The following is a 14419-nucleotide window of genomic DNA, read 5'->3' as shown; positions in this document are numbered from 1 at the left end:
TAATTATATTAGCTCGGTAATTTCAGTGGTGATCATTAGCCTCTCCTAATCTCATCCCACGGCATCATGACAAATTCACAAAATTCAAGCGGGCCGACCGGCTACAGCCGGTGGGGCGGCCCGTCCTGGGAAACTCCAAAAAGCGAAAAGGGCGTAGGGAGAGAGAGAGAGAGAGATGGGGGACCGGTTGTCCCCGGGAACGCATCGACAGAGACAGAAACATAGAGAGAGAGAGAGAGAGGCAGAGAGGGAGAGGGAGAGTTGCATTTAATGGCGGAGACGTCCTCCTGCTGCTTCCGTTCGAGCTCGAGCATAGCATCGGATCTCATCTTTTGTCCATAAACAAACGGCAAAAGGCAAGGCTCGGCTCGGCTCGACCCGACCCGGTTCCCCTGCTTTGCTACTACTATGCATGCACGTCTCGCAGCAATAAATTGCAAAAGCAGGCAACCCGGCCCGGCTTCTATATATATACACCAACCCAGCTCCTGATCAGCCCTCTCTCTCTCTTCCGCCACCTCTTTCCTCTGTTTTTTTTAATCCGAGTCCCCTGTTCGTCCCCAGAACAGAGCACTTCCGCTTCCGCAACGAGGACCGACGAGGGACGGAGCGCAAAGGACGGTCCTTTTTTTCTCGAGGAGGGCGAGAAAAGGGAGCTGCTTTCGAGGGCTGCGAGAAAGGTTCTTGCTTTGCTTCGGGGACCGCGGCGCCTTGGTTTTGGGTCCGTTTCGCATTCGATTTTTTCCGGTTCTGGGGGGGTCGGTTGGAGGCCGGGGTTTTGAAGTTGAATGGGGCTGGAGTGACGGAGGGAACGAGGCGTCGAAGTGAGTTGGAGCAGGGATGGTTTCGGTGGTGAAGACGAAGCTCAAGACTCTGTGCTGCGACGACGGCTGGTCGTACGGCGTCTTCTGGCGCTTTGATCACAGAAACCCCATGTGAGCTCTCCTTCTTCTTCTTCTTCTTCTTCCTCTTCTTCTTCTTATTCGTGTCTCTTGCGCGCGTCCATTTCGAGTTCTCCATGGGAATTTTACTGTTCCGTCTCTTTGTTTGTTGCATAAAGTTTTTTTTTTTTTTTTTTGGGGGTCTCTGTTGTTTTGTTTTTGTCTTCCTTTTGAGGCGTTTATTGGCGCAAATTTAGCGTCTGTATCTGATGCTAAATGTTTCCGAGTGACTCATCTTTGTCCCTTTGCATTAGTTAAATAGAGTCTGCTTGAGGACAGCTCAAAGTTTAGCTTCTTTATGGTTTGTCCTTTGAGATAGCAAGTGTTCAGATGGCTTTGTCAACATCCTTCTTTTAAGATAAAACCAGATTCTCAATTTAAATTTTTTGGTTATAGCAGGGGACATGGGATCTCCTAAAAGCAAATTACTTTTCTTTGTGTCAAGTCCTTCTCGAAAAGAGGAAGTTTTAAGACTTTGGTTGAGTCCTCTCCTCTTAGGATTAGTTTTGCAGCTCTTAGCATCATTACCTTAGATTCTTTTTGGGATGAGAATAATCCCGCGAAAGTGATCTAATTTTCCTGTAATTGGAGTGAAATTCAGCAACATCCTGGGCATTATTAGAAGATGAAAAAGAAAAGGTAACCAACGTTGAATTTATAACAAGAGGATGGAAATAAAGGAATTGACTTTTTCTTGGCCCACGTTAAGGTTGTGGGAAGTTTGAACTTGGTTAATTTTCTGATTTTAGTTGCATTTGGATTATACTTGACATTTCATAACACAAAAATTGAGAATTCGAAAATGGATGTTACCAGGTTGTTGACTGTGGAAGATGCTTATTTTGAAGAACAATTGGAGACGGTGGTGAGCAATGTGCTCCAACAGGTGCACCTGCTGGGTGACGGGTATGCCTTGAAGATAATTTGTTTGTTCGAATTTGTTCCATTTATTTTGTGCCTTAGCTTTTTCCGAGTTCCAAACTCATTTTCCAAATTTTATGCGATTAATGTTTGTTTACTCGTGTCCACTTCTTTTATGTAGAATTATTGGCCAAGCTGCTTTCACGGGGAAGCAGCGATGGATAATGGAAGATGTTCGTGGAGAACAATGCTGCAGTGTCGATGACACTGGTCTCCAGGTGACTATCCTTATTCTTCCTTCATTTGTACTAGTGTTGCCTACTTAGTTAATCGTGAGCTAAATCTGAAAGTAATACCTTCTAATTTGCTTGAACTTATTTATCTTCAGGATGAGTCCGAGATAGATCGGGAGTTTTCAGCTGGAATTAAGGTGGGTCTTTTATGTCCATTTATATAGTGAAATTATATCTTCCGTATAAAATGTTGAGTTGGTCGTCCTTCCCTTGAACTGATTTTTGTTGTGATTGCACGAGCCATGCTTGTTAATTAACGAGTTATTGTGCTTATTTCGCAGACTATCGGGGTAATCCCTGTGGAACAACTGGGAGTCGTACAAGTAGGAGCCATGAAAAAGGTTAGTTGAAAGACTACTTGAAGTCTGAATGCTTGTTACATGAACTCAATAAATCCATCACAATTTGATCATCTAGAATCTGGTCTCTCTTCTGTCTAAAGGACAATGCTGCAGAGACTAATAATACATGCTCCTGTGCCATTGTCTAGATTTACTTCCAAGAAAAGTAGGAGTTTCCCTTCAACAGCAGATGGATTATGATTTCCCTCCTGATCTCAGATATACATGACCTTCTAAGGGAAATATATATGTTGATATCCTATAACGAACAGCATATCTGAATCAACACAATCAAATTCATTATGGATCTTCTGGTCTGCATGCTTTAGATATAAAATGATCTAACATGGAGTCAAATATATTTCACTTCCTTCTTGATAGACACATTTTAATCTGTTGTAACTATTACTTCTCCAGATTCCAGAGAGTTCGGAATTCTTGGATAAAGTAAAGAAATTGTTTCAAGAGATGGGAAATATTGATGGGAGGCTTCACTTGGAAAACAATCCTTCATCTCTGAACAATGACCGCGATATTCTGAATGGGTTTTTTGCTTCATTGCGGAACTCCTACAGCGGGAACCTGACATCAGTGAACAGCAACAGCCACACGGATCTGACAGGAGATGCCCACTCTGTAGAAGATCCGATCCCATTATTGGGACATACACGGGACAAATACTCTGGAGACTTGGTCTCTATGCTTGGGGGCGTTTCCAATTTTAACTACCAAATGCAAAAGCCCGTCTCACATCCCAACATGCCTTTTGCTTCTCATGAGCCTCAGCATTTACAACTCACCTCTCTCATGAAAAATGCTTCTTCTGGAACTTGCACCAGTTCATGGAGCTGCGGAGGTTCCACTTTAACTTCAGTCGAGCCGTCATTGCAGCAAACATTTCCTCATGCGTACTCTACAAGTACGAGAAAGAACATGTTAACGTCCTTTACCAGTTCAGTGAAGAGTTCCTGTGCTTCTTCCGCTGTCTCTACACCATCAACATCATGCGACAAAGGACTGGTAGAGAGGAAAAAAATGCAAGACATCTCAGGGAACTCTGTGAACAACCGACAATCTGCTCCATACATGCAAGAAATCTGTGGTGAACTTCCCACTGTATCATGTGGCCAGAAAAGATCTGCTGAATACCTTCAACATGCTGAAGATTGTTCTAATTCTTGTCTAGTGGATGATCTTTCTGAATGGTTTTCTGATGTGCCAGAGCACGGCCTCTTTGGGATGGCCAGCTCTTTGGATAAGAGCCTTGCACATTCCACGGCACTCTCCTCCGTCTCATCTGTCATAGATAGAGGTGATTATACTTCCGAACTTCCAATCAATCAAGCAACTGGCTCTACGTGGAATTCCATTTCTGATGCCTTCATGATGGAAGAGAAGACTATCAATATTCAAAATGCCGAAAGAGATGTGTTTGACGAATCTGGAGTGAATGCCGGATGCAAACTCGAGCCTGGTTATTATGAAGATGGTGGCCCCTGGAAAGGTCTATTCTCTGAATTAGGATTAGAAGAGTTCTTTGAAGGTAACCAGAATTCAGTGACGAAATCAGGTTTTCAGGAATCACCTCCCTTTGCTCAAAGAGAAATGGTAGAGCAATCGTGTTATGACTATAAAGAGTTTCAGTCGTCGAGTCTTTCTTGCTCTGGGAGTATGAAGACCTCTATGAACCCCATACCCTATTTATACAAGGAAAAAGATCTTGTTCAGAGGGAGGTTGTTTTCCCTAAGTCGCAGGTTGGCTTATGGATTGATGATAGCTATAGCGTCAACACAAGAGGTGCAACTGTCATGTCACCAAAGAGAACAGAAGAACCCATGAAAGCCCCCAGGAAAAGGGCTAGACCCGGTGAAAGTACAAGGCCAAGACCAAAAGACCGTCAACAGATCCAAGACCGCCTCAAAGAGTTGCGGGGAATCATCCCTAATGGGGCAAAGGTACTAACTAGGGAATTTTATAACTGTAAAAATAAGTTGAGAGCTTCAGCTTGTCATTAATACAGTAAATTTGTTTTGTTTTTAACATTGTTCTTCTTTGTGGGGTAATGGTCCAGTGTAGCATCGATGCTTTGTTGGATCGCACGGTCAAACACATGCTCTTCTTGCAAAGCATGATGAAGTATGCTGACAAGCTTAAGCGAGCTGCTGAGACAAAGGTGCATTTTTATCACCAATTACCCATTTACCTAAAGTCAGATGCCTTACCGGATCGACTTATGTACTGATTTTTCGCTTGATTTGTACAGTTGATTGGCCAAGGTAACAGTTTGGTTCTCAAAAATGAAAGAGATGAGAGGGATGTAGGAGATGGCAGCAGAGGTGGCACTACTTGGGCCTACGAAGTTGGAGGTCAAGCAATGGTGTGTCCTATAGTAGTCGAAGACCTTGGCCTGCCAGGACAAATGCTTATAGAGGTAATGGATGAAGAAGTGACTGACTATGCCCCTATCTTTACGCTGAACTTGATTATCTAAACCTGTCATTATGTTTTGTTCCAGATGCTTTGCGATGATCAGGGTTTATTCCTCGAGATAGCGGATATAATCCGAGGCTTTGGCCTCAATATTTTGAAAGGAGATATGGGAGTTCGAGAGGGCAAGATATGGTCCCGCTTCATTGTTGAGGTATGTGCTGCACGATCTGTCAAGACTAGTTACAGTTGTCAGTTTCGGGATAAAATTCAAATGAAGATGCCTATTCTATCCTGCTTTTCGGAAAGCTTTTGACAACAGATGATTTCTTACAGGCTACCAGGCATGTGACGAGGATGGATGTGTTTTGGTCCCTTATTCAGCTTGTCCAGGAAACGAATAGCCACGGTATCAATTCAACTACACAGCCTGGTGACGCCATGGACAGTCAATTCTATTCGTGTAATGACTACAAAGAGCCGCTCTTGCCACTTCCAATCAGCTGACTGGGACGCTCCCGTGTCAATGATCGTTTCATATCCTGAGATACTTTCGAATGTCTCGATCTTACACGGTGATAGACTGCCCTCTGCTAAGAAAGTCACGTCAAAGTGCAGTACAACCTGTGTCTCCTATTAACAAGCAAGATGGACAGAAGATCGATATATATGAGAATGAAGAAGGCGCTTTGAAGGATCATTTCGCTTCAGAGATGCATGACCATCGGAGCAGGAATATTTCAGAGAATAGGCACTAGACCGATCTAGAGGACGTTTGAAGATTTTTATCGGGTTAATCATAGTAAGATATGATAGTGTGATGTGTGACCGTTTGATTTTTTTAGCTTTGACTCTCCTTCCCGCTTTCTTTCACGGCCTCCTAATGATTTGTGGCCTAACTGTTAATACCCCTTTGATCAAATTGGCTAGTTATAGGCTAACATCTAACGATTTCCTTGGCCTTCATGCCCCTGTATTTGTTTCATCACATAATTAATCATATGAATATCTCTCTCTCTCTCTGCACATAAATTGTAAAGAAAGTGTCTGCATGCATTTGTTTTTCTAGTTCTACTGCGACATGGAGGTCTCCGTGAAGCGTGACTGGATTTTAATCTATACGAACGTCAAGATAGCTCTGTTGTTTCTAGTGTTTGTTAAGAGGACCTGATCGAGGGCAAACAAAAACGAGAGTAGCATAGCCGTCAACCTTCATCTGCTGAGAAAGTGAATATCAAAGACGACGAGTGAAAAGTAAAAAGAACAACGAAATTCACGACAGGAGTACACGCCTTGAAACAAGAACCGACGGAACTTAGATTTGACGATCATGGTAGTTTGCAAAAACTGCATGCCCGCCCGTGCCCGACGCACAAGATGAGGTCCGATACAGGAGGATTGGCCAAGGTTTATTCATCAAATTGACTTAGAAAAAAGCTTACTAGTGTAGCAAGACTTGTCGACAAGGATCCCGAACTATTGAAGGGAAATTCAATATACAGATGAACAGAAATCTCTAGTGCATAAAATAGTTCTTCAGTCTCCTTTTGCTTTTCGGAGTCTTTATATGTGCTGCATGATTATGCTAACTACTTCCTTTCTGCAAACCATGAAAGAAGAGCTGGCTTGAAGATTTGGCAGTCTTCTTCTTCTTGACAAGCATCTTGCTTGCTATGGCTTAGGCTTTTGAAACCGAAACTCTGTTAATGCTCTTTTCTTGTTGAATGAAACTCCATTGAAGCTTTTAAAAGAATCTAGAGATTGCCTTCTAGAAAATAGTAAAGTCATAGCTCTTGTTAGCAGGAGAAATTTAACATAAAATAAAAAATAAAGCTTTCATTTCATAGATATCGCGCTAACTGGTGCGCAAGTTGTACTAGCAGAAAAAATTTAACATACAATAAAAAACTTTTATTTTATAGATATTCGCATTAATTGGTGGACAAGTTGCACTAAATTTCGTAAATTGTCTCGTATCATGATTGATTGCCTTCGGTGACCACGTCACTAAATACCAAATCTCTAGGCAGCCATTCCCATTTCCACACTTTTTTTTTTTTAATCTACCCCTTTACTTTTTCTCCATTCGCACGATAACCGGATCTCTTTTTCTACTTTGATTGACAATGACCCAATTGAAATTTGTACGTGCAAATTCACAACAGAGTACACACCTTGAGACAAAAAGCGAAGGAACTAAGATTTATGATCATGGTAGCTTGCAAATACTGCACAGTCCTCGCGCCTGACGCAGGAGATGAAGTCTGCTACCAGAGGATTGGCCAAAGTTTATACAGCAAATCGACTTGGAAAAAAGTTTGCTGGAACAGCAAGGCTTCTTGACAAGGATCGTGAACTATATTGAAGGGAAATTCAATATACAGGGGAACAGAAATCTCTGGTGCATAAAATGGTTCTACAGTATCCTTTTGCTTTTCTGAGTCTTTATATGTGCTGCATGGTTATTAGGGGTGAGCATGGTTCCGGGTAGAACTAGGAACTTGAGAACCGGACCGGTGGGAGCCTTTAGGTTCCAGGTTCCAAGGTATATAAGGTAGGTTTCGGGTTCCAAAAAATGAGAAATATGTTTCAACGGGTAGGTTTCAAGTTTTTAATTGGAGAAACTTTGAACCTATAACGTACAACCTAGAACAAGTTTTAATTTTTTTTTTCTTTTTATCCATGTCCCCATGCGAGCTTCCGATATTCCATATTGTTCAATGATAACTATATAATCTGAAAGCATTAGTTTGAATTTCCATTTTATGGCTAAGATTTTTACTTTATTAATGTTCATATTTTTCATGTATCTAAATATAAATTATGATTAGTAAATTGTAATCGTTCATATAATAATATAAGTGAGATCTAGGTAAACCTTGGAACCTATGACAAGATAGGTTTCAAGTTCTAGGGTATGCAAGGTAGGTTTCAAGTTCCAAAATAATGAGGAATTTGTTCCAATGGGTAAGTTCCAAGTTCTAGGTGGAATTTGTACGAAACTTAGATTTGCTTATCTCTATTTCTATTTAGTTGAATTCTTTGTCAAGAATTCATTTTCTTCTGTTGATAGTTTTGTTCATTTTGCATTCTCTTTGATGAATGACTAGTTTGTTTATTATTATTATGTTCATTTTTCTTTTGCTTAACTAAAAATGAAAAAGAAAAAGAAAAAACACATGTTGGACCCTAAAACCTGTGACAAGATAAGTTCCGAGTTCCGATAGGTAGGTTATAGATTCTAAAAAATAAGAACTTGTACTCAAGGGTAGGTTACAAGTTCTAGGTGAAACTTATAAGGAATCTGAAACTGCTTACCCCTAATGATTATGCTAATTACTTCCCATCTGTAAACCATGAAAGAAGAGCTGGCTTGAAGATTTGGCAAACAAAACTATAGTGAGGCATTGCTTTTTAGCAGTCCTCTTCTTCTTCTTCTTTTTCTTCTTCTTCTTCTTCTTGCCAAGCTTCTTGTTTAACTCCGTTAATGCTCTTTTCCTGTTAAAGGAAACTACATTGAAGCTTTAAAAGAATCTAGAGATTGCCTTCTAATAAAAGAATGAAGTCACAGCCCCTGTTAGTGAAAGAAATTTAACATGTAACAAAGTTTTCCTTTCATAGATATTTATGCTAATTAGTGCACAAATTGCACTAAATTTCGTAAATTGTCTCACATCACGATGGAATGCTGTTAATGATCGCAACACTAAGTATCAAATCTTTACGCCGCCATTCCCATTTCCACGCTTCATTTTTTTTAATCTACCTCTTTCCTTTTTCTCCATTGCACTATAACCGTATCTCTTTCTCTTCCTGGATTCGCAATATCCCAATTCGATTTTGTACTTGCCGAAAGAACGCGCATTGTGTCACTATTGTACTTATATATGCACGATCTCTTGAGCGCCACAAGATTAGAGTTATAAAATGGCCACGAGTAGCTTTTTAACCTAGCCCAATGTTAGGAGTTAGGACAAGTGCTTCATTACGTGCATGAAAGTCACAATGCATTAAGACAAAAAAAAAAAAAAAAAAAAAAAAAAAAAAACAAAGGCAGAGAAAGGAACAATTGTGTGGGAGACAGTAGACAAAAAGCTTTTTGATAGTTGAGTTTGCCTTTCGGATACAGTGCATTTGGGGATAGAATTCAACGGGAGAAAAGGAGATAAGTTCTCTTTTATTTTCGTTTCAAATGAATTTGCTCCCCTATTGGTTACGTTGGGAGTGCGCACAACAAATACGATCGTCAAAGAAGAGCGCAAATCCGAGACAGTTCACATCATGAAGGTTGCTCAAAAACCAAGTGTTTGCGAGACTCCTTTCTCTGGGAGATCCAAGTTTGAGCTCATCAGCCATTTGGAAATTGCGTCGTTCACGAGATTTATACGTTGAAATATTCAACAAATACCGATATACACTAGAAACCATAAGCCGTCTGGAAGATGCGTGATTCACGAGATTCATTCGTTGATTTATTCAACACATACCGATATACATTGAGAATGGGTCACCCCAATCAATTTATTGGCTGTGATAGCAATTGTTAGGAGTGCGCATCATAAGTCCAATACCTTCATCGCCAAGTGAGAGAGCTCAAGTTCAAGTTCGTCATCATATTAAATTGGACCAATTTTCATTCAAAAGCTTAAATCAATAAGTTTATGGGACTTTTTAAACATAAGTGATACGTGTGTCTCAACACTCATCCCTAAACACGAGACTCTTGGGCCAGTCAAAAATCATGACCGAAGTTGAGTTTGCCGTACAACACCAAAAGGAGATAAATGCTCCTTTCCTCGTTTCAAATGAATCAGCAAGCCAACCGAGTTGAATTTGTTCCACTAGTGCTCAATTCTATTGGGGACTAAGGGGCAGTCCCAATCATGACCTAATTTGCCGAATAAAATTAGGAATTCCATCAGCTGCAAGGTGCAATAGAAACAAAAGAAAACCACGGTTTAAATTGATTTCTCCTATTTTTGTTTGTTTTACTTTTGGGCAACATAAACAAATGTTTTGGAGCTTTCTTAAGTCATATTGGGGTTGTTACTTTGGTGGATGTCTAGTAGATGGAGGAGGGCTCTCTAGTCCCCAGAATGCACTGTAGCTCTTTTTTTTTATCTATTTATTTATTTATTAGGAGAGCTCATTGGACGCTTTGGAAATATGATCACACTTCTATCCACTCAAACCAATCACACCACGTCTATTGTTATTATTCTTAGAAAAAAAAGAATAAGATATCATAATATTCGTCATGCGATAGCTGTCGGCCCGAGTAGATTAGTCACTGGTACATTTTATGTTGTGAATTGGAGATTTCTGGCAGATTTCCTAGATGATGGATTTTGTTTAGGTAGAATGAGGTGCACAGATGACAGATTTTCAAGTCACTTTGTCGGGCGTGCCTTGTAATATCACTGTTTGGTTTTCTTGTGTACTTAACATTATCACCAAGACTTAGTTAGTGGGCAGGAAAGATATGCAAAGCAGAGGATAAGTTATCAGCATAAATAATACTTTGCACTCTCCATAAGCAGAACCCATGGCCACGACCTAACAGTTGTTGTGGTCCACATAAGTATATGAAGTTGATTTTTGGCCATAAATATCAATATTTGACGCTGATGAAGGTGGAGAGAGACTGAGACAGGGATAAAATAATGCCCTAGTGCCCTCGAAAAAGAAAAAAGAAAAGAAAAAAGAACTACTTAATGCGGAAACCGAAGACCACATTCAACTCCAGATCAACTAATAACAGGTATGAGGCCGAAGTTATAGGCCATTGGGTTCTAATGTCAATGTCACGAAGGTGACAGATGGCGTCTGAGGTAGAAGCGTAGAAATTATATTTTATGACAAGATTAAGCGGAAACTAAGATGACATGGAAATGATATGCCTATGTTACAAACTATTGAGGATTAAACGGTCTGTGTTTCATGATAATTCGTGTCATGTCATGACCAAAATATTTCAACGTGATTGCAAAGCTTCATTTAAAATCATGTGAGATTATATTTGCATTGAGTTAATCATCTCGTGTCATGTAAAATTAGAGTTAATCATCTCGTGTCATGTAAAATTAGAATTTATTTCAGTGGATCGATGTCGTGTTTCGAGTTCAATCCCTGCTTCGGATCAACATTTGCGGCCTTTTAACAATAGGAGAGACTCAAAAGTGGGAATAAGCTCAAAAGAAAAAAGGCACTAGGCTGATAGTTTCGAAATGAAAATAATCACAAGCAAGGAAAATGAAAAGTCCATATTGTAGTGGAGGTTTCTGATCTCTCATTTTTTTATACCGGTACGTAAAGGCAGTATGTCATCATATTCCCACTATATATACCGCTCCGTAGTCAGCAAGCTCTGGCCGTACTTGCTTGATGCTGCCAAATATTGATCGGCAGTGCCTCACAAGTAATATCAGATTTCTGTATCATTCAGATCAAGTCCACCAGCCAAAGCGAAGAAACGAGGATGTCTCAGGCAAAGGAAATGAACAACGCACCCCAGTGGACGATAAAGATGGCGGATGGAACGTCGGAGACATTGGCTCCTCGCGAAGGGCCAGTCAGGAAGGCTTGGAACTGTCTAGTCCGCCTGCTTTCGCAGTTCGTCTTGAAAATTTGGAGATTTCTTCAGAAAGCGTGGAGCTTGGGAGCCAACGACCCGAGGAAAGTGGTTCACTGTCTGAAGGTTGGGACGGCGCTCAGCGTGGTGTCGCTCTTCTTCTACATGAGGCCCTTGTATGAAAGCGTTGGCAAGAATGCCATGTGGGCGGTTATGACCGTCGTGGTAGTTTTCGAGCATACCGTTGGTAAGGGAACTTCTTGTCCTTGAGATTTTCCTACTGATGATTTGATACAGTTCATGAGTATCGATCACGTAGTAACTGGCAAGTCGTGACTCTTTAAATGCAGGCGCAACAATAAGCAAATCTTTTAATAGAGTCTGCGGGACCATTCTCGCTGGATTCCTTGGTCTCGGAGTCAACTGGGTGGCCGACCAATCAGGAGAGAAGTTTGAGCCCTGGATCGCCGGGTCTTCCCTATTTTTACTCGGTACATGAGCTGGGCAACAATTGCATTTTAACCGTGTTATGACTTCATTGCCAAGATAAATATGCAATTTAAGCTCAAAACTAACTAGTGCTTTTATCTTGGACAGCTTCTGCAGCCACCTTCTCGAGGTTCATTCCGTCGGTGAAAGCCCGGTTTGATTATGGAGCCATGATATTCATCCTCACCTTCAGTTTGGTCTCGGTGTCAGGTTACCGGGTGGAAGAGCTGTTTGCCTTAGCCCACGAGAGATTATCCACGATCGTCATTGGGACTTCCCTGTGTATCATCGTAAGCATGCTCGTCTGCCCAATCTGGGCTGGCACCGAGCTGCATAATCTGATCGTCCGGAACATGGACAAACTCTCCTGCTCTTTAGAGGGTAAGTATCAGAATGGAAAATGACCATGACTTATTCCTAGTGAACTACCTTGCAACTATCTGAGAACTTTCTGACACAGATCATTTTTTCTCCTTTTTTCTAGGTTGTGTCATCGAATACTTTGATGGTAGTGCAGAAGGTGGCAAGAGTGAACCTATTAAGAACTTACAAGGCTACAAATGTGTGTTAACTTCAAAAGCAATGGAAGAAACCATGGTATGCAAACAAACAACAGTATCATGATGCTTTCAACGACTCATGGAAGTTAGCCTTTTGGTTTTCTTTTCTTATTCCCCTTTTAAATTACTTCTTTTATAGGCCAACTTTGCTAGATGGGAGCCAGCGCATGGCCATTTCAACTTCCGGCACCCATGGCAACAGTACCTCAAAGTCGGGGCATCGCTGCGTAGTTGTGCATATTGTGTCGAGGCTCTCTATGGCTGCATCTGTTCAGAAACTCAGGTAAACTAAGAACCACCATGTCCCATTCATATGAATCTTGTCAAATTTGAACCCGAATTCTTCAGTTGGTGTACGGTGATAATTTGGAACGTGCATTTTAACAGGCCCCAGAGTCGATAAAGAGCCATCTTGCGAGTACATGCTTGAGAGTGAGCTCCCAATCTTCCAATGTCGTAAAAGAACTAGCGAAAGTGATCAAGGCAACGAGTAAATCATCAACGATAGATTCTGTAGTAGGAGAAATGGATGATGCTGTTAAAGACCTCCAGAGTTGCTTAGCAGATCTTCCTAAGTTGCTTCTTCCATTACCAACACCTGAAGTCAGTGGCCTTGAGAAAGCAGAGAGATCAGCGGCTTCATTGGCTACAACGCCACTGTTGGACATGGTCCCGCTAGTGACTTCAGCATCTTTACTCATCGAAATTGCCGGAAGAATCAAAGGAGTTGTGGAAGACGTTGACGAATTAGCAGACCTGGCTGAATTCGAGCCCGCAGACCAGGAGAATTCGAAACACAATCAGCCCACGAACAAAATTGCTATGCAGAAACAGAATGAGGAGGGAACACAGAAGGCCCTTGAGAGGGTATAAATGACAAGAAACAAATCTTTTTACACTTTTTGATTTGGTCGAGTGCTCACTGATCAAGAACATTGACATGTTTACAAGATCAAGATTGACTCCCATTAGGTATGTGAAGAATCAATATAGTTCCAAATAATGAATCTCAGAATCAGAATCAGAACAAATCTCATATAAAAAAAGTCGGTTGGGATATGGATCAAAGTTCTAGGTGGGGCAAAATTTGATTGTTGTTCTTACAACATAAGAGCAAGATGATCTGTCACAGGGAATTAGTGGTCCAGAAGAACTGTGAATAAGACAGATTAAAAAAGCATCTTGGTTTGTTAAAAAAAAAAAGAAGAAGAAGAAGAAGAAAAAGAAGTCATGAAAGAAGATCAAATGGAGAAAGTGTTTGTTCTTGTTTCCAAACCAATTGATGGTTGGTGTCCATTACATTGGTTTGAGCATGCTAGGGTACTTAATCTTTAATTTTATGGCACCACTTGTAACACTACTTTTTGGTTAGATGTTTCCAGAGTGGAACCTTTCTATTATGGGTAAGTAAAAAATTTACTGTTACATCAACTTCATGAAACGACTAGTCCCAATATAATCCAAGCCAATTGAAGCTTACAAAAAGCAGTCATCTTCCACCAAATTCCAACCAATACTGCCCAGGGATAAAAGACAAGGTACAGCGGAAACTGCAAAGCACCACTCCGATTCCAAACTAATATGCCAATTGGAACATATCTCAGAAACCAAGCTTGAATGTATCTCGTTCCTCAATGGCTGGGCTCCTTCAGTGCTGACTTTGACAGCAAAAACAACCACCTTGAATACAAAATCCACAGAAGGAACAATTCGGCTGCACTACAATTCATTACAAGCTCTAGAGATGGAGCAAATGCGCAAATTCCAAGCCAACCTCGACACTTGGGATTTAAAGCTGACCCCTGTGTGACGTTGCTTCATCCAAGTCATTCCAAAGTCCCGCACACCAGGAGCCCTATCAACAGCACACAATAAAAGACAGTTCCTCAACATTTGAGAAGAGAACTAGCATCTCAAAGAAGAAAGGATCCCGAG

General features: G+C 41.0%; 2 protein-coding genes across 2 annotated transcripts; both read left to right on the top strand.

The window, feature by feature from the left end:
* The first annotated feature begins 211 nt into the window (after window positions 1-211).
* Window positions 212-5882, top strand: LOC104441628 (transcription factor bHLH157). The gene is made up of 10 exons (XM_010054788.3): window positions 212-935; window positions 1758-1847; window positions 1984-2080; window positions 2191-2232; window positions 2377-2436; window positions 2854-4392; window positions 4509-4610; window positions 4701-4868; window positions 4953-5078; window positions 5201-5882. The coding sequence occupies exons 1-10, from the start codon at window positions 841-843 to the stop codon at window positions 5369-5371; spliced, it is 2490 nt and encodes an 829-aa protein (XP_010053090.2). The 5' UTR covers window positions 212-840; the 3' UTR covers window positions 5372-5882.
* A 5364-nt stretch (window positions 5883-11246) lies between these two features.
* On the top strand, window positions 11247-14085 carry LOC104441627 (aluminum-activated malate transporter 10). Its single transcript, XM_010054787.2, has 6 exons — window positions 11247-11682; window positions 11786-11926; window positions 12033-12305; window positions 12409-12521; window positions 12624-12767; window positions 12872-14085. Exons 1-6 carry the CDS (start codon window positions 11343-11345, stop codon window positions 13355-13357), a joined length of 1497 nt encoding a protein of 498 aa, XP_010053089.1. The 5' UTR covers window positions 11247-11342; the 3' UTR covers window positions 13358-14085.
* The last annotated feature ends 334 nt before the right edge of the window (window positions 14086-14419 follow it).

The sequence above is a fragment of the Eucalyptus grandis genome, chromosome 4 (assembly GCF_016545825.1).
Source record: "Eucalyptus grandis isolate ANBG69807.140 chromosome 4, ASM1654582v1, whole genome shotgun sequence".
Classification (NCBI taxonomy): domain Eukaryota; kingdom Viridiplantae; phylum Streptophyta; class Magnoliopsida; order Myrtales; family Myrtaceae; genus Eucalyptus; species Eucalyptus grandis.
The sequence above is the reverse complement of the archived record's forward strand: the minus strand, read 5'-3'. Positions and strand labels throughout refer to the sequence as shown.

What these genes read in the sequence shown, in the direction of transcription:
- LOC104441628 (XM_010054788.3), top strand. Translation starts at nt 841, where the DNA reads ATGGTTTCGGTGGTGAAGACGAAGCTCAAGACTCTGTGCTGCGACGAC. An exon ending in AAGTAGGAGCCATGAAAAAG is followed by an intron (nt 2,437 to 2,853) that starts GTTAGTTGAAAG and finishes TTACTTCTCCAG; the next exon opens with ATTCCAGAGAGTTCGGAATT. An exon ending in GGTCCCGCTTCATTGTTGAG is followed by an intron (nt 5,079 to 5,200) that starts GTATGTGCTGCA and finishes GATTTCTTACAG; the next exon opens with GCTACCAGGCATGTGACGAG.
- LOC104441627 (XM_010054787.2), top strand. Translation starts at nt 11,343, where the DNA reads ATGTCTCAGGCAAAGGAAATGAACAACGCACCCCAGTGGACGATAAAG. An exon ending in AGTTTTCGAGCATACCGTTG is followed by an intron (nt 11,683 to 11,785) that starts GTAAGGGAACTT and finishes CTTTAAATGCAG; the next exon opens with GCGCAACAATAAGCAAATCT. An exon ending in GTCTTCCCTATTTTTACTCG is followed by an intron (nt 11,927 to 12,032) that starts GTACATGAGCTG and finishes TATCTTGGACAG; the next exon opens with CTTCTGCAGCCACCTTCTCG.